This window comes from Meles meles, chromosome 6, assembly GCF_922984935.1.
Source record: "Meles meles chromosome 6, mMelMel3.1 paternal haplotype, whole genome shotgun sequence".
Classification (NCBI taxonomy): domain Eukaryota; kingdom Metazoa; phylum Chordata; class Mammalia; order Carnivora; family Mustelidae; genus Meles; species Meles meles.
Window position 1 is genome coordinate 65,691,871 of NC_060071.1, and position 25,570 is coordinate 65,717,440.

The 25,570-nt window shown below is 40.7% G+C and overlaps 1 protein-coding gene across 1 annotated transcript in view; it reads right to left on the reverse strand.

Moving 5' to 3' along the window:
• Positions 1-25,570, reverse strand: part of VPS39 (VPS39 subunit of HOPS complex) — a 47,013-nt gene that overhangs the window by 10,974 nt on the left and 10,469 nt on the right. The window contains exons 3-12 of the mRNA XM_046009101.1: positions 22,235-22,299; positions 21,876-21,918; positions 20,626-20,720; positions 19,582-19,680; positions 19,038-19,130; positions 16,912-17,095; positions 13,253-13,373; positions 13,029-13,149; positions 7,597-7,726; positions 2,564-2,706 (exon numbers count right to left, since the gene is read on the reverse strand). Of these exons, the coding sequence (XP_045865057.1) occupies positions 2,564-2,706; positions 7,597-7,726; positions 13,029-13,149; positions 13,253-13,373; positions 16,912-17,095; positions 19,038-19,130; positions 19,582-19,680; positions 20,626-20,720; positions 21,876-21,918; positions 22,235-22,299 (1,094 nt within the window). The remainder of the gene's footprint in view (positions 1-2,563; positions 2,707-7,596; positions 7,727-13,028; positions 13,150-13,252; positions 13,374-16,911; positions 17,096-19,037; positions 19,131-19,581; positions 19,681-20,625; positions 20,721-21,875; positions 21,919-22,234; positions 22,300-25,570) is intronic.

Genomic DNA, 25,570 nt, shown 5'->3' on the forward strand with positions numbered 1-25,570 from the left:
TCGAGTTCTCTCGCTATTCCCACCGCATCCCAGTTACTTCTTTCACTGAAGTCTTGATCCCCTCAAAGTCATCCTTGAGGGCTGGAATCAACTTCTTTCAAATTCCTGTTCATGTTGATATTCTGACCTCTTCCCATGAATCATGAGTGTTCTTAATAGGATGTAGAATAATGAATCCTTTCCAGATTTTTGATTTTTTTTTTATTTACTTTACTCAGGTATGGAGGAATCATTATCTATAGCTGCTAGAGGCTTGTGAAATGTATTTTATAAAGAAGACTTGAAAGTTAAAATTATTTCTTGATCCATGGGCTACAGAAAAGATGCTGTGTTAGTATGAAAACAACATTAATCTTACTGTATGTACATCTCCATTAGAGCCCTTGGGTGACCACGTGCATTGCCAGTGAGCAGTCATATTTTGAAAGGAATCTTTTTTTCTGAGCTGCAGGTCTCAACAGGGGGCTTAAAATGTTCAGTAAACAATGTTATGAACAGACGTGCTGTCATCTGGGCTTTGTTGTTCCATTTACAGAGCACTGGCAGGGCAGGTGTGTAGCATCATTCTTAAGGGCCCTAGAATTTTCGAAATGGTCAAAGAGCATTGCTCCAACTTTAAGTCACCAGTGGCATTAGCCCCTAAGAAGAGTCAGCCTGTCCTTAAAAGCTTTGAACCCATGCACTGACTGCCCCTCTCTGGCTATGAAAGTCCTAGTTGGCATTTCCTTCCAATAGAAGGTTGTTTCATCTATACTGAAGACCTGTTGTTGAGTGGAGCCATGTTCATGAACAATCTCACCGAGATCTCCTGGAGAACTTGCTGCAGCCTCTCCATCAGCACTTAGCACTTCACCTTGTACTTTACATCACGAAGATGCCTCCTTCTTAAACCTCATGAACCAACCTCTGCTAGCTTCCAACTTTTCCTCTGCAGCTTCCTCACCCCTCTCAGACTTCATAGATTTGAAGAGAGTTAGAGCCCTCCTCTGGATTAGGCTTTGGGGAAAGGGAATGTTGTGGCTGGTTTAATTTCTATCCAAACCAGTAAAACTGTCTCCAAATCAGCAATAGGCTGTTTTGCTTTCTTATTCATGTTCACTGCTGTACAGTTTTAATTTCCTTCAAGAATTTTTCCTTTACTGGGGTGCCTGGGTGGCTCAGTGGGTTAAAGCCTCTGCCTTTAGCTCAGGTCACGATCCCAGAGTCCTGGGATCAAGCCCCACGTCGGGCTCTCTGCTCAGCATGGAGCCTGCTTCACCCTCTCTCTCTCTGCCTGCCTCTCTGCCTACTTGTGATCTCTGTCTGTCAAATAAATAAATAAAATCTTAAAAAAAAAAAAAAAGAATTTTTCCTTTGCATTCAAACTTGATACAAGAGGCCTAGATTTTGGCCTATCCTGGCTTTTGACATGTCTTCCTCACTAAGTTTAATTATCTTTACTTTTGATTTAAAGTGAGAAACAGGGGCACCTGGGTGGCTCAGTGGGTTAAGCCTCTGACTTCAGCTCAGGTCATGATCCCAGGGTCCTGGGTTCCAGCCCCAAATCGGGCTCTCTGCTCAGCAGGGAGCCTGCTTCCCCCTCTCTCTCTGCCTGCCTCTCTGCCTACTTGTGATCTCTCTCTCTGTCAAATAAGTGAATAAAATCTTAAAAAAAAATAAAGTGAGAAACAGTGATTCTTCCTTTTACTTGAAACACTTAGAAGCCATTATAGGGTTATTAACAGACTTAATTTCAGTATTATTGTGTCTCAGGGGAGTAGGAAAACCCAAAGAGCAGGAGAGGCAGGGGAACAGCCAGCTGATAAAGTAGTCAGAGCACAGACATTTTATTAAATTTGCTATCTTATATGGGAACAGCTGGTGGCATCCCAAAACAATTACAATAGTGACATCAAAGATCACAGATCACAAAAATAAATACATTATGAAAAAGCTTGAAATGATGTGAGAATTACCAAAACGTGACAAAGACACCAAGTAAGTAAATGCTGTTGGAAAAACAATTCCAAAAGACTTGCTCACTTCAATTTGTTTAAAAAAAAAAAAAAAAGGCAGCATCTGTGAAGCACAATAAAGGAGGTATGCCTCCAAAGGTCTAGAAGGACAACACTATAATGTTGGTTACTTTTCTCTGGGTGATAGGGTTATAGGAGATTTATTTCCTTTTTTTTTTTAAACTTTTGCTATATACTTTTTTGTGTTTGCCCGGTTTCCTGCATAGAGCATATATTTTCCTACAAGTCTGTATGTTCCAAAAGAGTGTTTCAAAAAACTGATTATTTTCTATCCACTAAAATTTCTTCTGAGTTCATAGGAGAGCTTCATGTGAATTTGTCAGAAATCAGGTACATTTCCTGCTATCAAGATTTAGCATCAAAGCTCAGTGGTATAATTGAGTAGGGAGATGAAGGGGAAAGAAATGTGCCCAGCCCACTATAACTTCTAAGGCATTCATTTACAGAATGCCTGTGGAATCGGAGAAGGCCCACCCTTCTCTGCCATAGAAAAGCAGGCACCGGAACTCCCAGGTAAACTCTTCCACACACCCCTGTACCATACCTACCTGTGTCAGGTAGTCAATCAGAGCCAAGTGTGCCTTCTCCAACTCAGCCCCCGAGAGTCCAGGCAGCGGGTTAGGATACTGCAGCTGCTTCCTGTAGTCTGTGGGCAACAGGTCCGGGTACAGGCCCATCACATGGGTAGGATCTACATGGAAGGGAAACACGATTCCCCAGAAAGGAGCACAGCAATTTAAGGATCAAATAAAACAAGACTATTATAACAACAAAATAAGTTCCATACTAATTTTTTTAAAGATCTTTTTTATTTTTTAAGTAATCTCTATACCCAACATGGACTCAAACTCACAACTCCGAGATCAAAGGTCACATATTCTATCAACTGAGCCAGCCAGGCACCCTCAGACTCATTTTTTTAATTAAATGACTCCAAGTTCATAAAGAGTCAATGAGCTCTACACTTCTATAATTTGAGCACTAATAACATGTATATTTCACAAAACCGTTACAAAAATGGTTTGACTCTATATTCTAAGGCATACACACATACACATATCCAGAACTGGAATGGAAAATTCATGAATTCTCTGAAAGTGGAGAAGAAAAATTCCCCAAGGAAAAACTGCTAAGACATTAAAGTTGAATAATCAATAGCCTTAAAAATAATTGTATATAAAGAAAAGAATATTACTAAAACAAATTACTATTACTAAAACAAAGCCAGACAATAGTCTCGGGCATATATATTTGCCGGATCTGTGGCAAGAAGCTAATAAATTAATTATATAAAATGTAAGTTGGTAAAAAAAAAAAAGATTTCATCTGATAAAGAGGCAAAGACATAAACGGACAAGAAAATAATATAAGTAAGTGGGAAAACGTTCTGCTACATTAAGAATTAGAGCAGTACGTTAAAGAGTAAAGTCTGTAGAAAAATGTTTATATGATACTACCCGGGGCTTGCAGTATTATGAAACTAAATCACTCTTACAATGCCAAGGCAAGAAATACCGCTACTTCAATAAGGAGAAAAGCACTTGGGCCCACCAATCCCACTTCTAGGAGTTTACCCTAAGGAAACAGTCTAAAAGATGGCAGGGGGAAGACACATCTGAATGAGCAGGTCACATAAGGAACATTATTTGTAACAATGCAGTTCTGGAAACAATGTGGAATTCCTTCAGCAGCAGAACTATAGTCTATGTCAACTAAGGGACTATAATGCAATCATTACAAATTTTAATTATGAAGGGCACACAGCAACATGGAAAAACACTAACAATTTTAAGTAACAAAAACTATAAAAATGAATACTGTTATAATTACACTGAGATGTACACATGTGGGAAAAGCTTGGATGAAAAAGACACAAAACTAGAGTCAAGGCTAGATCTAGAGTAAGGTTTTTTTTCCTTTAACACTTTAATAAATGTTTCGTCCTAACATTATTTTCATTCAAATTAAAAAAAAAAAAAGTTGGGGGAACAAGAGAAGGCCATGTCCTTCTCCTAGAAGGAGCTGAGCTCTAGACAAGCAGACCAGAAGAGAAATGCTACCCAGCCTTGCCTTGAAGCCTCCAGAATGCACATCATCCCCAAGAAACCGGTATCTGACCAGAGTATTTCTGCCAAGCCAGGAAGACTGTGTTCCTCAAAACCTGAGATAATGTGAAAGAGACACTTCTGAGAAACGGCAACCGAATGGGGTAGTTGGCAATTCTGTGTGGCTCCCGCACAGAAGCACAGTCTGAGGAACGCAGACAACCAACCGCTGGGGACCTGGAGAGCATCTGCTGCCCTTTGGCGGCTTCCTGCACCACGGTGCGTGTCTACAGACATGGCTCTAATCACATCGCTCTACTTAAAACCTTGTGATGTCACCCGAAGCCTACAGTACAAAGTCCAAATTCCCTGGCAGCATTCCTCTAGGATTCAGACCCAACATCTCTTTCTCATGCAATCTATCAAGCACCACCATCATCACACTGAACTGTGGCTCACAGACCCTCAGCCACCACTGGGTGTCTCCTCCCACCCACCTTCCTTTACACTATGCTTTTTCTTCTATCTTCCAGAGCCCCGTCACTGCCTCTTGAGACTCCTGACTTATTCTCCACAATCCTGGAGACATTTATTCCCATGTTTCACTGAGTGGTTTTACATGTAAGCACCTTGTGGACGGACAACATGTCCTATTTAAACGCGAAGCCCAGGATCAAAGATACAGCTGCCACTGCCATCGCTTATCTGATATGCCTTTGGGCCGATGTTCACTGAGTCCAGGATTATGCCACACATTGAATTCTCAGTAACAGAGACAGGCAATTCACAATGGGATTATATTCCTTATGCAGAACAAAGGATACAGATCGACTCTTCTCTAGCCACATGGATCTGGCTGCTCCTGGAACAGACTAGGCAGTATTCTAACCTCATCACCTTGCCACCGGCCATTCCTTCTACCTGCACTGCACCTGCCCAGACAACTGCCCGGTTCATTAAATAGCCTCCTTTAGGCCCTAACTTCTCAGAGATGCCGTCCCTATTTTATCTTAAATTATAATCCTAATACCTATCTTCAGTACTCCTTATCCCCATTTCCCTGCTTTACTTTTCTTACAACTTACCACGTCCCAATATGTTATAAATTTGCTCATTTATGTGGCTGTCTGCCCCATCTCCAACAGAATATACGCCTCACTACTTGGTACCCAGAATAGTCTCCAATGCATGGTAGAAGCTTGATAAAATTTTTATTGACTAAGTAAGTAATGAATATAGTATCTGAACAAATTCAATAGTCTAAGGCTCAATTTCAAGATCTAAATATGGGTTTCAAGAAATATAAAAACTGGGGTGCCTGGGTGGCTCAGTCAGGTAAATATCTGCCTTTGGCTCAGGTCATGATTCCAGGGTCCTGAGATTGAGCCTCATGTGGCTCCCTGCTCAGCAGGGAGTCTTCTTCTCCCTCTCCCTCTGCCCACCCCTTCCTCCCCAGCCTGTGCTCTCTCTCAAATATATAAATAAAATCTTAAAAAACAAAAGAAATACAAAAACTATCTTATTTACGTTCTTGCCATTCCATACATCATGCTCAACCACCAAGACTCCAAAACCCCACGGTCTCAATGCCGTGCATCTTACGAAACCTGCGTGCAAACACCTATGGCACTTGCCTTTCTATCTTGCGATAGAGCTTTTTATGTACAAGTTGTAGGTTGCCACAAGGAAATGACTCTACAGTATTGGTTCTTAAACATTTTTAGGATCTAAGACATCAGAGGATGAGATAAAACGTACTGACCCTCTCTCCAGGAAAAACCCACATATGAAAAAAATTTTGTATCGAGTCTAGGGTGGTTCACCAACTACAGAGCCCACTCATAGGCCCTATGTTCCCAGTGAGAGCAGAGAGAGCTTCTTCCTCAAGGGGTAGAAATAGGCCACCCTTATAAGAAGCCTATCTGGGGCGCCTGGGTGGCTCAGTGGGTTAAGCCTCTGCCTTCGGCTCAGGTCATGATCTCAGGGTCCTGGGATGGAGCCCCACATGGGGCTCTCTGCTCAGCAGGGAGCCTGCTTCCTCCTGTCTCTCTGCCTGCCTCTCTGCCTACTTGTGATATCTCTCTCTCTCTGTCAAATAAATAAATAAAACCTAAAAAAAAAAAAAAGCCTATCTGTGGAACACAATAAAGGGAGAGGCAGGAAAGCAAACCTGAGCCCGCCCCAACCTACCCTAGGGGGATCAAAGGACACCGGACCTGGTAGTATGATATTCCAGCCATCTGAGACTGTCCTTTGCAGCCTGGCCTCCCTCTGGCTCAGAAGAAACATCCCTCCACACAACTTCCTTTTGCTCCTATTCCATGGCCCCAAAAGTAGTTTTCTGACTTGGCATCTCAGGTATACTCTGTTCTGCTACAACTTGAGTTTCTTTCGTATGAATTAGTTCATTCACGGTTTTTAAGTGAGAGAACAATATCATTATGAGGCAAAAGTGGTGTTGGGGGGTGCTTGGGGGGGCTCAGTGCGGTAAGCATCTGCCTTGGCTCAGGTCATTATCCCAGGGTCCTGGGATATAACCCCTGCATCAGGCTCCTTGCTCAGTGGGGAGTCTGCTTCTCCCTTTCCCTCTGTGCTCTCTGTGTGCTCTGTAGTCTCTCCAGTAAATAAAATCTTAAAAAGAAAAAAAAAAAGTGGTGTTGATTTGTATGCAAATTTGCCCAGCTTGTTAATGTTTTAAAGTGACCAGGCAAGGTTCCTCAGTAACTATACAGGGGACCTAAAGAAAAGACCTGAAAGAGGAGTGGCTGGTTTAGTAACTTCAAAACCCACTACACTTTCTATTAAGTTAAAACACCTGGAAAAGCTGAGAGTAAAAATAAAGCAAAGATGTTCCCCCATATTCATTTTTGGTAGTGGGGTCTCATAAAGAAATCTATACCCAGGATCAAACTTTTTATTTTGATGAAACTGGTTTCTATTGGAAGCAAATATTCTCAAAGATTTGTATCTCAAAGGAGAAAGCATTGCCCCAGGATTCAGGACTGCAAAGCACAGACTGTGCTGAGTACCAACAGTAGTGGCAACTGAGTGTTAGTAGGATTGCTATTGTTTTCATTAGTGTTCCACTTACAAAGCTGCCTATGTCTTGAGTGGTCTGCCCCAACCTTACTCTTCCCATAAGCTGTTATTTCCCATGAGTATTAATTACAGAATAGGAGGTTTTTGCCGGACCACCTTCAATCAAGGCCTTATATCAAAAATGCCTGCACCTTGATATATGTACATAAGAGTGTCCTGGGTGCCATGTAATGAATATTCTAGACACTGGAAAGAGATCTAGCCTCTCTACTGTAAATAAAGGGATATTGGAAGTTGGTTTATGGGTGAGACCAGGTGCAAAAGATGCGGACTGTAAATCCGTAACACTGTGGCCACCCACAGGATCTTGTGAGGCACGATGATCAAGAGATGAGCAGAAACTTTCCCTGATCTCAGATGTCTAGTACTATCTCTCCTGTCCTTTCCAGGTTCCCCTCCCTCCATGAGGTCCAACCAAGGCCAAACCCATGTGTTACCTGTGCCAAGCTTAGCAAAGACCTGCATGGACTCATCAAAACGCTTCTGGCAGAAGAGGTAGAAGGCATACAAGTTCTTGATGTGATGGATCTGCTGCTGCTTTTCGCTGTCAGAATCATCTTTCATTTCCTAGTGAGATGGCAGAATAGGTAAGAGCTCACTCACTCAACAAATATTTACTCAGTATATACTACATATCAGACAACATCTTAGGAGATCTGCATGCCCAAGTTTACAAGACAAGCCACATGGCACCTGCCCTCATAGACTTGTCCCGACATTCTAACCACAAGACTGAGAAGAAACTCTGCAATTAAAATGCAACAGGGTTTCTACAAAATATCTGGGCAGTCCTCCTGAAAAAAAAAACTGTCAAGGTCATAAAAAACAACAGAAGAATGAGAAACTGTCACAGATCAGAGGACACTAAGGTCACACAACAATTAAATACAATGTAATTTCAGGATTTGAAACTGGAACAGAAAAGCGCCATTAGTGGAAAAACTGGTGAAATCTGAATAAAGTCTAGAGTTCACTTTAAAAACGTGAAAAAGTCAAAACTAAAATAGGGTGGCGAGGACAGAAGCACATGGGAGAGGTACCCAATCTAGTCTGAGTGGTGGTTGCGAGAAGGAAGCAAGAAGAATGCAGCCTGGGGTGTAAGGCTGAGCTGGAGTTAACCAGGGGAGTCCAGAACAGATGGAAGGGAAAAGGACATCACACGTGCAAGGCACTAAGGTGACAGAGGGAACATAGTGTGCTCAAGGAATGAAGGGGATTTAATGTTGCTGGCACAGCTGGGAAAGGTCCAGTTCATAGTAAGAGCTAAATTAATGCAGCTATTTATTATCTTTGTTTCTTCCTTATAACCTTTATTCCCCTTAAATTCTTTTTAACCACGCTTTAATACATTGAATTTCTTCCTTCAAAATGTCTTTCCAGTTTTCCCCTTCTTTTCCTTTCCTATTCTGTTGCCATCAGCCCAGCCTAGACCACTATCAACACATGGTTGCATCCAGTCTAAGTCCTCTTGGTGCTTTGCTGGCTTTCAGAATCCAGCACAGCCTCCTTCTCTAGCTTATTCCCAGACACTCAAGCATTACCCTCCACTCCAGTTAGGATGGACTCCATGCCATTTCTGCACTTGTTTTCACACTTCTTTAGCTTCTTCAGGCTCTTAATGCTCCCTGTTTCCCCACCTGATCCTGATCTCACCTATTCAGAAAGAGACCAACAGTGGGATGTCTTGTCCAGCCCACGGGGAACTGTCCCCTGGCTAAAATTTGCCTCCACATTTTGTCTATGGTGAAGTTTAATACGTACTTGCCCTCTGAAAATTTCATGTATATTCCCAACTGTTGCATTCCCACCAAGAGTTCATGAGGGTTCCTTTTTCTCCACATGCTCACCAACACTTGTTTCTTGTGTTTTTGATTTTAGCCATTCTGACAGATGTGAGGTGATGTCTCACTATGGTTTTTGGTTTGTGATTCCCTGACGATGAGTGATATTGAGCATTTTTTCATGTGTCTGTTGGCCATCTGTATGTCTTCTTTAGAGAAATGTCTATTCATGCCTTTTGCCTGTTTTGTAGTTGGATTCTTTATTTTTTTGGATGCTGAGTTGTGTAAGCTCTTTATGTATTTTGGATACTAAACCTTCATTGAATATGTCATTTGTAAATATCTTCTCCCACTCATTCATAGATTGTCTTTTAGTTTTGTTGGTGGTTTCCTTTGCTGTGCAGAAGTTTTTTATTTTGATGTAGTCCCAATACTTTATTTTTGCATTTGATTCCCTTGCCTGAGAAAAATGTTGTTATGGCCTGTATCAGAGAATTTACTGCCTGTGTTCTCTTCTATTATTTTTATGGTTTCAAGTCTCACAGTTAGGTCTTTAATCTATTTTGAGTTTATTTTTGTGTGTGGTGTAATCCAGTTTCATTCTTTTGCTTATTGCTGTCCAGTTTCCCCAATACCATTTGTTGAAGAGACTGTTTTTTACCCATTGCATATTCTTGCCTACTTTGTCACAGATTAATTGGCCATTGATCCTGGGTTTATTTCCGGCAGCTCTATTCTGCTTCATTGATCTATGTGTCTATTTTTGTGCTCATACCATACTGGTTTTTGGTTTTTTTTTTTCCCTATACTGTTTTATCACAGTTTCCAGTGTATCTTGAAATCTGGCATTGTGATACCTTCCCTCCAGCTTTGTTTTTCTTTCTCAAGATTGTTTTGGTTAGTTAGGGTCTTTTGTGGGTTACATACAAATTTTAGCACTGTTCTAGTTTAGTGAAAAATGCCATAGGCATTTTGATAGGGACTGCATTGAATTCATGAATTGTTTTTGGTAGTATGGACATTTTAACAATATTAATTCTTCCATTTGTGAGCATGGAATATCTTCCCATTTGTGTCATCTTCAATTTCTTTCAACGGTGTTTTCAGAGTACAGGTCTTTCACCTCCTTGGGTAAGTTTATTCCTAGGTATTTTATTCATCTTGGTGCAATTGTAAATGGGATTGTTTTCTTAATTTCTCTTTCCCCTATTTCTTTGTTAGGGTACAGAAATGTCACAGATTTCTGTATTTTGTATTCTGCAACTTTACTGAATTGGTTTATACTTCTAGCAGTTTTCTAGTGGAGTCTTCCAGGTTTCTCTCTATAGAGTATCATCTCATCTGCAAATAACGAAAGTTTAACTTCTTCCTTGCTGTTCTGGATGTCTTTCTTTTTGTTGTCTGACTGCTGTGGCTAGGACTTCCAGTACTATGCTGAATAAAAGTGGTGGAGTGGACATCCTTGTCTTATTCCTGACCTTAGGGGAAAGGTTCTCAGTTTTCCCCAGTTAGGATGATATTTGCTATGGGTTTTTCATATACGGCCTTTATTATGTTGAGGTGTATTGCCTCTAAACCTACTTTGTTGAGGTTTTTTATTTTCTGTTTAATCATGAATGGATGTTTTACTTTGTCAAATGCTTTTTTCTATGTCTACTGAAATGATCATTCTGGTTCTTATCCTTTCTCTTATTAGTGGGATGTATCACCTGATTGATTTGCAAATACTGAACCACCGTTGCAACCCAGGAAGGAATCCCACCTGATGATGGTTAATGGTTTTTTTAATGTACTTTTGGATTCAGTTAGGTAGTACTTTATTGAAGATTTCTGCATCTGTGTTTATCAAGGATATTGACCCAGGGATACTATAGTTCTTTTATTTTTGTAGTATCTTTATCTGGTTTCGGTATCAGGGTAATACTGGCCTCATAGAAGGAATTTGGAAGCTTTCCTTCCTCTTCTATTTTCTAGAACAGTTTGAGAAGAATAGGCATTATCTCTTTTTTAAATGTTTGGTAGAATTCACTATGAACCTGTCTGGTCCTGGACTTTGATTTTTGGAAGTTTTTTGATTATTGATTCAATTTCATTGTTGGTAATCAGTCTGATCAAATTTTCTATTTCTTCTTGATTCAGTTTTGGGAGGTTATCTGCATCTAGAAATTTATTTATATTTCTAGGTTGTCTAATTTGTTGGTATACAATTTTTCATAATATTCTCTTATAATCCTTTTTATATTTCTGCGTTGTCAATTTCTCCTCTCGTTTATAATTTTGTTTGAGTCCTCTCTGATCTTTTCAAAGAACTAGCTCCTGGTTTCACTAATTTGTTCTACTGTTTTGTTTTGTTTCTATTTCACTTATTTCTGCTCTAATCTTTATTGTCATTCTGCTGGTTCGGAGTTTTGTTTATTCTTCTTCTAGCTCCTTTAGGTATAAGGTTAGGTTGTTGATTTGAGATTTTTCAACAAGAAATATATTTTTAGGGGCGCCTGGGTGGCTCAGTGGTTTAAGCCGCTGCCTTCGGCTCGGGTCATGGTCTCAGGGTCCTGGGATCGAGTCCCGCATCGGGCTCTCTGCTCGGCAGGGAGCCTGCTTCCCTCTCACTCTCTCTACCTGCCTCTCTGCCTACTTGTGATCTCTCTCTGTCAAATAAATAAATAAAATCTTTAAAAAAAAAAAAGAAATATATTTTTAAAGGGTACAATAAACACAAACTTAGGATAATGGTTTGTCTGGAGGGGAGGCAGAAGAATGAGATGGGGAGGTACATATAGGTTATGGAAGCTGTTTTTCTTGGGTAGGATGGTGGGCTCATGGGTATTTAGTATTTTAAAAATGAAAACAAAATAATGGAGGGCAATTTAAGAGCGGCAAAAAAATAGAAATAAAGTAGTTAGATGCTGAAATTAAATACCCCAAGGGAAAAAAAATCTTTCTGGGATATTAAACATCTCTATCAGACTGGATTTTTATTTTAAATCCAAAATGTATACATCCAAGATAAATGTTGCCCTTCAAAAGTATCTATCACATGGGGCACCTGGGTGGCTCAGTGGGTTAAAGCCTCTCCCTTCGGCTCGAGTCATGATCCCAGGGTCGGGATTGAGCGTCCCATCTGGCTCTCTGCTAAGCGAGGAGCCTGCTTCCTCCTCTCTCTCATTCTCTCTCTCTGCCTGCTTCTCTGCCTACTTGTGATCTCTATCTGTCAAATAAACAAATAAAATATTAAAAAAAAAAGTATCTATCACATGTGACTATAAATTCCAAAACTTGTGACCACTGCTTTCCCTTCAGAAATAATTTACGAGATACTCTCAAAACTAACTTTTTAAATTCATAAAAATCTCTTCTCTTTCACTAAACTAGCACTGTCCAGTTTAAAGGTCTAGGATCAGAATGACATTGGTTGTTTCCTAAAATCAAACCTACTCTCTACAGACAATAATCACCCCTGGGAATATTGAAGAGAATAAGACAAGTCTCAGAAGTCAGTCTCCACGGAGTGTGTTGGCAATGAGAGAACCGCCAAAGCAAAAGCATGGGCACTATGGCTGTGAACGATACCTGGTGCTAACCTTCAAGGAGAGTGGCAGGCATAAATATAAGAGTACAGCCCTGCTGAATGCAGCAACTCGAGGTGGTTTCAGAAACCTGAAGGAGGCCTGCTTATCCAAAGACAGGGATCTACTGCTGAAAAGAATTGTGAAGAGCCCTCTAGTTGTTGCAATCAGACTATAATCTTACATTATGTCTGTTACTTTAATACTTGCATGGTCTAATTTTTAAAGGCTATACCATATGTATTAAATTACTTTATTGTCTTCTAAATTCTAGGAGTTACTATTATTGTAACTGGCATTCATTCTACATCTGACCGATAAGTCAGCTGAAAAAGTAAAATTATTTAGAGTTACATAGATATTCTATGATCGAGTCAGACCCTGAATCCAAGTCCCTTAACTTGCAGCTCTGTGCTTATTCTACCAGTCCAAACTAAATATAAACATCTAAACCCAAAGCACTTGCTTTGGAGAACACTGAAGTAGGCAGACTCGCATCCAAATCTCAGGAATAATACTTACTGCGAGCTGGAGAGCCAATTCAAACTGCTTGTCCTGGAGAAGCTGTTGGATTTGGGTTGCCATGGGGACAGGAATGAGTCTCCAAACAAAATGATTGCTGGCCACGTAGATAATGTTTGATCTGGAGGAAGGAATAAGGATATTAGCAAAGCTTTAGCACAAGCTTTATGATTTTAAAGCTTTGCAATAATATGGCAGCTACAGTAAAAAAGGAAATTCCTTACCCTCCCGAGGTAATGAAGCGGGGCCTTTGCAGTTCAATGCTCTGGACCAGAAGCCGTGGCTCAAATGTTCGGATCTCCACATATCGAGGCAAAACGGCAATGATGTAGGGAGGCTGGTGCTCTGCACAAGAAAAGAACACTTCAAGTTGTAGATCTGGTTTCAGGCTTTAGGTTTATGGGCTGCTTCAGTTTCTCATTTCTATGCTGCATTCAGATGAGATCTCTAAATAGTCCACTACTCAAATACCAAGCCAGGATCCCATGCTGTGATATCCAAAGGGAAAAAAAATTTGTTTTGTCCAAGTGACCCTCAGAGGAATCTTGTGCACAAGAAGGATGCATTTAGCTTTGCTGAGAGTGACCTGATCCCACTCCTACCATCTCCTCCAAAGGACTGGGTAAAACCTTCAGCTGCTCCCTTTCTCATCAGTCACAAAACCAAGCCAAGAAAGTCCAGCTGCCCCTAACAATGCATCAGTGGGAGAAGGTTACATGAGAAGGACAAGATGAAGGCAACTTCCTTCTTCCCTAAAATGAGGCTAAAGAGAGTTCCACATTTCCAAGTTCCAAGGTTATATCTGCTTCAGATTTTCAGAGGGAAAAGATGCAAAACTCCACCTGATGCTCAGTGATTCCCAGAGAAAGCAACTGGCTGGCCTTCTTAGTGTGCCAGTTTTCTACCACTTACACGAGGTCTCTGGAGTGTGAATTACAGAAACAGAAAGTAGAATGGCTGGCACCAAGGGCTAGGGGAGGGAGAAAAGGGTTGTTAACAGATACAGACTTTTACTGTTGCAAGATGAGAAAGTTCTGAAACTTAGAGCTGAAAGTTGGGAGCTGAAGGAGGGAGAAAAGGGTTGTTAATAGATACGGACTTTTATTGTTGTAAGATAAGAAAGTCCTGAAATCTGCTGCATGACAATGTGAATATATGTAACTACTGAACTGTACACTTAAAAAATTCTGTACACTTAAGATGACAGATTTTGGTTTTTTTTTTACAATTAAAATAGAAAATTTTTAAAAGGAAAGAAAAAAAGTAAAAAATCAACCACTAGATGGCATAATAATCATATAGAAATTTAACCTCGAACACTCAAGAGTTTCTTAGTGTGGCTAATGTGCTATGGATTTATTTCTGTCATGTATTTTCTGACAAAAAGTTTTCCATATTAATACAGTTTATACTCTAAATACTATAAAAATTTTAAAGCCAGAAGGGAACTGGCCTAATATTTTCATCACTTTGAATGCTATTGCTGTTATTGTGCTAATATTTTCATCTTATCAAAAAATTTTAAAACTTGCTTTGCATTGGATTTTTTTTTTAATATTTTATTTATTTAACAGAGAGAAATCACAACTAGGCAGAGAGGCAGGCAGAGAGAGAGGAGGAAGCAGGCTCCCTGCGGAGCAGAGAGCCAGATGCGGGGCTCGATCCCAGGACCCTGAGATCATGACCTGAGCTGAAGGCAGAGGCTTTAACCCACTGAGCCACCCAGGCACCCCTGCATTGGATTTTTTTTACTTCTCTTTTAATGCTGGCCTCATTTTTAAAAACTAGTATAATCCCCCATAGTGTTAAGTTGTATAACTATGTAAAATTTCTCTCTCCTTTAATCTGGCTGACTTTTCTAAGGTCTAATTTAATAAAAAAGGTAATCAATAATAGGAAGGCTTTTGACTGTCATATCGTATCATGATCCAGTCTCCGTAAGAGATGGTCTGGATCTCTCTGTATATTCAAAACTCGGCAGAGTGGCTGGTATACATCAGACATCTAATAACTGACCAACGATGACAGTGATTCATCCATTCAGCAAGCACTTCCTAAAAGGCTATGTTTCGGTCCTACTCCAAGTGGATCAAAACATGAGTCCAGAGCTCACAGAGCTCCTATATGAGCAGAGGAAACAGACGACTCACTGCATCCAGTGGGACAGTGTGGGGGCCATGACAGAGAAATCTGAAAGGGCTTTGGAAGCACCAAGGGGGAAGTGATTCATTCTGCCTGCACGTCAGAAGACTTCAGAGAGGAAGTGCCACTCAACAGGGCCTTGTCATGTGAGCAGGACATTGCGGGCAAGAGAAGAGAGGAAGAGGCAAGAGCCCGGGGGATCATGGCTGGATGAGGGGGAGTCCAAGATGACTGGAGTCCGAGTGAAGTGGTAAAGTTGAGAGAAGTATAAATGAAGTTTAACATGCACACCATTGAAGAAGTTCAGTCTTCGTCCTGTCAGATGGTGGTTTTCCCACCCTACCTAGAAAGAATGCCCAGCTCTTCCCTTCCTCAGTATGTTAAGGCACAGAAATATTTTTAAGAAACGCTGCCAAAGGCACTGGACACTAACAAAGGTTTTAAAACAGAAACTCTCACACTAGGGAATGAGAAGCATACTCTTCACACGTATTACACACATCTTCATCAATTCTACCAGAGCCCCTCTTCTGAAGGGAACACGAGCACCCCCCAGAACACCACAAAGCTTCTCATGAAGTTTTCAGCCCCTCAAACTTGTTAATATACATAATCTTGGGCCTTACAAAATACTGTCCTTTTGATTATCCTCCTTCTGATCTGTTCATCAATGAACACAACCAGAGTAATTACCCTAGAACATGAAGCTTTTACCAAAACATTCTACCAGTTAGGAATCTACTGGCCTCTCTGACCTTTGCATGAGCCTCTAAAAACCAGCCCTACCCTTATTCCTCTGTAATTCAGACCACATGTTTCAACCAGGTCAGTCTCTCTAATGCTCTGTCAAAAAGGAACATTACCGATCATTTTAAACTATTTTTAACTATTTTTTTCTGCCTAGAATGAAAGGAATTTTTCTTCAAGCCAAGTCATAAACTCCCTGCCTGGTCTAGTCCAATCTTAATTATGCAATGGAACTTCTTATTGGCAAGCTGAACTTTCTAAATGACTGAATCTCAACTCATCCAACTGAACACCTTGAGCAATGCCTTGTTTTCTGTTTTTAGCCAAGATGTTATCCTTACCTTCCCAGCTAGAGTCCTTAAAGATGGCATGTCTCTATGCCCCACTCCACAGCAGTAACTATTTTTAAAATGCTCACTCCTCTGACTGAAAATGAATTGCTGCAAGGGTGGTTATACACTTCCAGGCAATACCACTGCTGAGAGCCTGGGGCAGGGGTAGGAGCAGAAATACCTAATGTGCAGGCCAAAGCCTGACATCTAAATGCAATCAGAACTTCCAAGCTACAAAAGAGAAGCAGTACCCGCCAAGTCAAAAGCACATCAATACTGAGTTACATGTACTACAAGAATAAATAAAGAATCGTCACTAATTTCCAAATGTAGTTTATCTGGCAGAGGACACATTAAAACCATTACACAGAAAGTAAAACAAGGACTAAGAAATAAAAATATATGGCAACAGACAATCACTTCCTGAAACACATAACTCAGTTTTAAATTTCTCCCCCTCTGGGACAAAACCCGGCTTCCTACAAAGACCAGAATATCCCATTTTTAATGACCTTAAACACTTGTCTACTTCTAAGAAGGGGAACTGAGAGTAAATGACACTGTAAACCACAGTCTGTGAAAGCCATGAATAGGATTCCCTTCTGCAAGGATGGCACACAACCCCAGCCCAGAGTGGGAAGCAGCTGCTATGGTGGTCTCACCCATGGCCACCGGTATGTCTGTCCAGTTCAAGGCACATTTCTGTGTGCAGATCCCCTCCTCATTGAGCACCACGGTGAGATCATCCTGGCCCACAGCCACTTTTCCATCTGCCAGAGGTGCAACTAACGGCTCCAGCTGTTTTCCTGTTGGAAAGAGCTCTTTGATGGACCCTTTTCCATCCACCTATAGGAAGACACAAAGTGAGTCAACCACTGTTCTCTCACCAGAGGAGTGAACACGGCCTAAAAAATCCAAATAAAACCCTGAGCCTACAGAAGCCAATAATATTCCTTGTTTGGCATAAGGAAATATTATAGAGTTTGTTATGACAAATTTTGTCATCACAACATAGAACCAGTTCTCTTTTTCTCTAACACAGAGACAAGCATCTAGGCCGGCAACTAACAATGTCAAGTGCTGGTGAGGATGCAGAGCAATTGGAACTCTCATTCGCTGCTGGTGAGAATGCAAAATGGTACGGCCAGTTTGTTTGCTGGCTTCTTCTAAGGTGAAATATATACTTACCATCCAACCCAATAATCCCATTCCTTGGGCACTTGCTCAAGAGAAATGAAAGCTTATGTTTACACCAAGACCTGTATGCAAGTGTTTATTGCAGCTTTATTCATAATGGCTAAAAAGTGGGAACAACTTTGTCCTTCAACTGATGAATGGATAAATGACCATAGTACATCCATACTATGGACCACTCACTACCCAGCCATAAAGAATATGATGACACACACAATACAGATGGATGTCAAATGCATTATGGCTAAGTGAAAGAAGCCATATTCAAAAGGCTACATACTGTAGGATTCCATTTATATGACATTCTGGAAAAGGCAAAACTATAAGAGATGAAGAACAGATCAGTGAGTACTAGAAGTTGGGGCATAGGAAGAGGGGTTGACTTCAAGGGGGCAGAATGAGGGCATTTTTTGGGTGATGGAACTGCTCTCAATCTTGATTGTGGTGGTGGTTACGTGACGCTAACCATGTTAGAACCATACATCCGAAAGAATGAATTTTACTTTCTGATCTAAATGAGTAATTTTTGAATAGCTTGGGCCTAACCCAAGGTTTCCCACCCTCAAAAGACTGTACCCTCAAGAAGAGGAAAGGTAGTCAGAGTAATGAGAGCCTACCCTCCAGCTTCTGGCTCTCCCAGACTTCTTTCAGCACCTACAGGCCTAGCTGCTACTCTGCGCATCCATCAGCTGGATAGGGGCAACTCCTCTACCAGTTTGCAACTCTGAGGCTGATCAAATCAGGAGAGTCCAACAGTGTAAATATGGAACAAATATATTAACTAGATAAATAATGAAGAGCTAACACAGTGGTTGGTAGGGAAGTGTGGAGAAATGGAGATGGGGGAGAAAGGCTTCTAGAACTACCAAGTCTGGAATATGAGAGGGATAAGAAATTTGGATTATGCTATGAAATGCATGGTATACCAACCTATTCTACATATAGTACGCATAATGGAGGAAAAAAAACCAATGTCATGGATATTTACCACTTAGGTTCAGAAAAAGATTACAAAACAATGTGTATAAAATGCTATTTTTGTAAACAGGTGGAAGCTCATCTACCAAAAGGTTAACAGTGATTATTTCTGAGTGAAGGATTTATGGGTGATTTGTACTTCCTTTATTTTGCTTACCTATATTTCCTTACTTTTTATATTAACATATGTGGCTTTTGAAATAAAAAAAAAAAAAATTTTAAAATAACTATACTAAAAGGTTTGAGGGCTCAGAAAACTCAAAGTCTTAAAAATACTAAGTTAAACTAAAATTAGTTTATAAGGCACACCAAAGCCTTAAAATGACAGTCCTTGGTAATGCTATTGAATGGAGGCAAGCAGCCCTAATTATCTGTTCCAATAATTAGATACATGATGTGGATAATTCATTATGTAAAGAATTGAGAGTTGATGCTGCCTGGCGTCAGACATCTATTTGTAGAGATGCTGAGAAGCATAAAAAAACAGCCAAACATACAAACACAAACGCTGTTATGCCAAAACGCTACTTAAGGCAGTCTCTTGACCTGTAGTTCAAAAGCACATGATCCTCTCCCCCAGGTAAATGGATGATATATGCAAAAGAATAAGTTTTACCCTTATTAGGTAGTAGTCTCTCTTGAAACCCACACAGATAGAATTTTCGCACCAGGCCATGGACTTGGGCACATCTGGTACGCTAAAGTCCCCCTGAAGAAAGAGAGCAAGAGTTCAAATGGAAAGACATTAAAAGAAAAAAACAAAACAAAACAAAACAAAAAACCGTGACTTTCCTGTTATTCTACCCCACCTCTTCAAAATCACCATCACCCTCATCTAAGCACAAGTCTGCTAGCTCAAGGCTGGGAAACCACTTGTAATAAAAATTTAATTCACCCAGGAACTGGATGACTAGACGGCTTTAGAAAAGGTGAAACCCACTTTGAAATAAACCAGTCCATATAAGCACTGCAGAACTGGACGACCACTGCCTCTGAAGACCAGGAGACTCTGACGAGTGGCCGTGGATAGGTTCCCACATACTCACGGTAGAGTCTTCATGCGGTGAGAACTCCAAGACCAGAGCCCTGACCTTCAGTGTTATTGAACAGGAAGCCTTTCAAGCTGTGAGTCAACACAGACCAGGGAACAGGGACTTCACCTGCAATTCATGGAATTCCCTGTCCTTCCAGAAGTAGAGCTGGAGCTTCTTTTTCACAGCGACACACATCCGCAGCACCTCCTCACCGGTCTCTGTGTGCTGGGAAGAGACACCCAGGACAAATGAGGTGGTGTATGTGATGACTCTGTAATTGAGTGACAGTTAAATTCGAGATTTTCTGCCTTGAAATAGCTACTAATCTGAAAATCCCCTGTAATACAAAGTCCCCCTGCCAGACAACCAGAGTGGAAGAACACCATTTTTTTTCTAAGACGTTCTTAGAAATAATAGGCTGAGGAGCACTTCCCCTCCAAGGGCTGCCAGCCAAAGACCCCAAAACCAGCAAATCTCTCGAACATTCATAATTCACACAGGAAAAGCCCAGGGAAGGCCTTCACCTATGTAACCGCTTACTCCTTTTTTTCTTAAATGTTTGTCCATTCATGGCTGTCAGTACATGCTGGTCAGGGATCAGCATGTGTCAGTAGCTACTTTCAATCCTTAAGGAGGGAGGAGAAAAGAAAGGTCTAATCATAAAACAATGCAGGGTCAATGTAGACCACAAAGACTAAAAAGTGATCAAAGCTGAGCAGAAGGTAAGGTAGATTCTTAATGCAAGGATGATGAATTGGCACAAATAAGAAGAAATGTCTTCCCAAATGACAAAAAACCCCCTAAGACAAAGAATACAATCATCTGTTCAGAACAAGGTCAATTTAATGTCCCATGTTCGTGACACCAGTAAGTCTGGATTTTTCCACTAATGATTTGTCCATGGGAAAAGGCTTTTATCATGGGTTAGTTGCCTCCTGCCAAAACAGATGTCTGGTGCTCTAATTAGCACACACAGGGAACCCAAATGTTTCCCCTTTGACCACATACAAAGGGGGAAATTTCTCTAACACAATCCAAAATCAAACACTTTCTCTGGAGTCTCTGCTGGGTTGGTATATCAATGTTATTCTTCCCACCTTATGGTAAGAATATTAAGAAAGACCATATTTATTAAAACACGAAGTCAATTTTCATCTTGCCTACACTTACCTGGAGGTCACATGTGAACAGTGAGGCTCCCTTTGCCTTTGAAACCGTAGTGATTTGTTGAAATGTCAATAGGTCATGGACATAAATGTTATTTTCTGTTTGGAAGGAGGTATAACAACAGTATAAATTATCACAATTCTCCACACACAAAAGTAACTAACAATGAGAAGAACCAAATGGTAAATGTTGGTTGAAGATGTATCTTTGGTTTCACTAACAATGATTTATTCCAGTCTGTTATCAGAATTACATGACAAAATGATAGAGGCCACTTTCGTGCCTTTAAATTTGGGCTGCTTATGCAGAAGAGCTCTTTTGCTACCAAAGCACTCTCACACTCTTTCTCAAGTCTGGAAATTTGTGATGCAATATTCGTGCAAGAACAGGCTTTCAAAACTACTTCCATTGGAAGCCTCAGTAAAGAAAGGAAATCCTCTGTGGATTTGGTACAATCCCATGGCAAGGATTTCTTTACTAGCAAAGCAAGCAAAATAATTTCAGTTGGGCCTCCTATCTAGTTTTACTCATGAAGGTTTAGTTACTTTATTTCTCCCTCCACCTACAAACTAAGTTTAAAATGATTCCAACATTTGGGCCCTGGGCTGAACAGTACAAAGCATGAGGCAAGCTTCTAGTCCTCGGTTTGTTAAGAAAAGGCCTCGCTGGCTGCCTTCACTTGAGTCTATGGCTTTTCCATCAAGGCCTGAATAGTCTGGTCTTGATCTGTTTCTCCCTATCTCTTGCAACTGTGCCACTCTCCACCACATATCCTAAACTGGCCAGACCGCAAGGCCTCTGCTTAAAATGCTCTGCCTTCCTCTCTCTTCCTGCCAAAATCCTAATCATCCACTAGAAGACGTTGTCCTTCCCATTACTAAGATCCACCACATTTTTAATAAATTTCTATTATTAATTTATCACACTGTATCATGATTACTTTCTATCATTTCAGTCTTCACAATCAGAACATAAATCTCAAAGATGGAAACCATGTCTCATTCAATTTGGTATCCCCAATGCCTAGAACAGGGCTCAATAAATATCTGCCCAATGAATGAATGACATTTCTTGGAGAGCAGAGCTCAAGTTTATGAGGGATACTCTTGGCTTTAATACCCATGTACCCTGCTATGTCTGGTTTGGAACAGGTCAGTTTCAATGTCTATCAAATTAAGCATGAAAGAGTGATTAATCAAGTCATAGCTTTTGTTTTTTGACACAGGCAATACAGCTGCAACTCCTTTTCTTACCTAACAAGCTGACCAGAATCTTAAACTGGGAAACCACATGGATCTGGAAAAGAACAAATCATTAGACTCAATTAAAATTTCCGACAAGGCTTAACAAATGTTCATTTAAGAACAGTACTAAAGAGGGAATAAAAGAGTCTAGGCCAATGACAGGGATCTGATGGATATTTATGAGTAATTGCAATTTCTGCTCATTATAGAGGATCTCAGGCACATGACAGATGAACTCAGATCCCTTAATAAGTGGGAGAATAGACAGCACAGAATTCAGAGTTCATAAATAATGTTATCAAAGTTCTAGCTTTGACAGGGTCTCACAGAAGTCAAACATTCTCATAGTGACCATCATCACTGCCTACCTGCTGAATCTTTTTGGAAAAGTTTTTATTGGATTTCTCTAGTGTCACTTCAAACCTGTTGCAACCTATGAAAAAGAAACAAACATTCACAGTTCCAAACATGTAAAAACAACCACAACAAAAAATGCTGCTCCCATGGCTCTTCTATAGGAATCTAAAAATTCCTAAAAGACTGGAAGCTGGAGATCTACACTAGATAGCTGTCTTCACTAAGTACAGGAAGCTGCCTTCAACTCCCATTTTAGAACAGAGGGTTTCATGCACCTTGACTTGGCATTAGTGGAAAGAAATCATACCACAGAAACTCACTGAAGCTGCCAAGGTACTTGTGGGTCTGAAGGTCTTATCCTACAAAACAGCACCTTGGCTAAGTGCTTATAAAAGCAACGGTCAAATGTAAGAGCCCAAGCAATGAAACCCAGCCCAAAACATCCTTAGATCTAGACCAACAAAAGCCCAGCAGCTACCCTACATTCTGCTTCATGGGACAGAGCAAACACTCAACACCATTCCCCTCAGCTAAAGTAATTTAGTGCGTCTACCCTTAATGCTGCCCTCAGGAGATGCCACTATCGGTTGGCACGTTACAAAAGGGAAGAAAGTTACAGACCATAAAAACGTGATGCCAGCCTCATGGGGATGACAAAAACAGTCAGCCTCAAAAGTCACCAAAAGGTCAAAAAGAGAATAATTATCACAATAATTACAGCAGCATTGCAAACTGAGCATATATAAGTTTAAAAAATATATATATATATAATCATATATATACACACACACACATATATATAATACACACACACACACACATATATATAAATATCCTCACAACTACCCCCAAGGAGTAGATATTATTGTTATTCCAATTTCATATATGAGGGATCTGATAGGTCATGTGGTTAGGTAGCAGTGGGTGAGAGACGGCCCAGAAGCAAACTCAGGGCTGACTGTAAAGCCCAGGTGCTGAGCCGATCCCCTGCCACCTGCCTCCCAGCTTGTGAAGAGACTGCTCACACTGCTGACCCTGAGCTGCTCCCCACATCTAGTGGGGACAATGCCCCCGAAATTGGTGGAGTGTCTCCACCAAGGCAGTCACAAGTGTCCATGCCACCAAAGCTGGTCTTACTTCTTCCACCTGTCCCTCAGCAGAGGAGATGAAGGGGCTCGGGAGTTGTGGGAGATTTAGAAACATGTCCTGTATTCTGCCATTACATTTCACGAGAAAAAAAAAATTCAGCCACTTCTTGCTTGGTAACTAGTTCTATATTTGAAAAGGGCTTTATTATTACTTCCAATGAATCTCTTCATAAGCTGAATTACCTCAGACTGAGATTCTCAAACTTTGTGGCCTCAGGACACCTTCACAGCCTTAAAAATTGAGAATCCCAAAACTTTAACATGGGTCGTAGTTATCAATGTATACCAAGGTGGAAATTAAGACCGAGAAATTTTAAAAATCTGTATTAACTTATTTTTAAATATTAGTAATAAGCCCATTATGTGTTAGCATAAATAACATTTTAATGAATAACTATTTTTCCAAATTAAAAAAAATGCACTGTTTTATATTTTGTAAATCTCTTTTAAATGCCTGGGTTAATAGAACATGGTGGACTCTCACATCTGCTTCTGTACTATTTTGATACCTGCTTTGACTGAAGGATATGACAAAATCTGTCCTCACATGGACACAGAGCTGGAAAATGGAGGAATATTTTAAAGCTTTTTCATGGGGTGCCTGGGTGGCTCAGTCAGTTAATCCTTTGCTTTGGCTCAGGTCATGATCCCGGGGTCCTGGGATAGAGTCTTGCACTGGGCTCCCTGCTTAGTGAGGAGCCTGTCTCTCTCCCTCCGCTGCTCCCCCTGCTTGTGTGCTTGCTCTCTCTCTGTCAAATAAATAAATAAAGTCTTTAGAATAAATTAATAAAAAAATAAAAGTTTGTTTCAGATAACTGTCCATTTGATACCATACAAAAACTTGACAAATGGAGTTTCTAACAATGTGGAATCTGAAACCTATTAATGAAACTTTCTGTCAAATTGAAGTCAATTAGTCTATCTTATACATTAATTAATTATTTGATTAAATTAATACTAGGCTCCACACCCACCATGGAGTCCAACATGGGGCTCGAACTCACGATCCTGAGATCAAGACCTGAGCTGAGCTCAAGAGTCAGACACTTAACTGACTAAGCCACCCAGGCACCCCCTGTCTTAGACTTTGAATGGATCTTTTTACCCATGCATGATTTAGAAACTTCATGCACTGGAAAATATTGTTCACTGACTCACACAGATTTTCCAAATGTTGGCATATTTTGTTATAGGACACACATATGTATGTCCTATGTCATCATATTCATTATCATCTCCAATGTCATCAGAAAAGTACTGAGAAGCTGTCGAGTTCATGGGGTGGATATAATTTTTCCACAATTCTAATTTTCTACTGAAAGCCCTAGCCTGACTGTTAGCCACAGATACTTCCAGTTGTTTTTTTGAAGTGACAGATTCCTTTGTTCGGTTTTTAAGAAAATATGCACCAAACACCCAAATGGTGTGCAAAACCACAGTCTGTCAGTCCTTCTTTTAAACAACAATGATGCTTCATGAAAAAAGTGGCCAGTCACTGTGCTTCACACCTTGGCACACAGCACTTCTTACTACATTAGAGATTATTAAAAAGAAATATTGTCAAGGGGCGCCTGGGTAGCTCAGTGGGTTAAAGTCTCTGCCTTCGGCTCAGGTCGTGGTCTCAGGGTCCTGGGATCGAGCCCTACATCGGGCTCTCTGCTCAGCAGGGATCCTGCTTCCCCTCTCTCTGCCTGCCTCTCTGCCTAGTGATCTCTGTCTGTCAAATAAATAAATAAAATCTTAAAAATTAAAAAAGAAATACTGTCGAAGATCAGAATATAATAAAATAATTTTATTGCCGCACAAAGAACATCCTTAGGTGAAACTTGGTTTAAAAAAAACAGAAACCGGGGCACCTGGGTGGCTCAGTGGGTTAAGCCACTGCCTTGGGCTCGGGTCATGATCTCAGGGTCCTGGGATCGAGTCCCGCATCGGGCTCTCTGCTCAGCAGGGAACCTGCTTCCCTTTCTCTCTCTCTGCCTGCCTCTCTATCTACTTGTGATTTCTCTCTGTCAAATAAATAAATAAAATCTTTTAAAAAACAAAAACAAAAACAAAAACAGAAACCAGGGTGCCTGGGTGGCTCAATGGGTTAGAGCCTCTGCCTTCGGCTCAGGTCATGATCCCAGGTTCCCGGGATTGAGCCCCGCATTGGATTCTCTGCTCAGTGGGAAGCCTGCTTCCTCCTCTCTCTCTCTG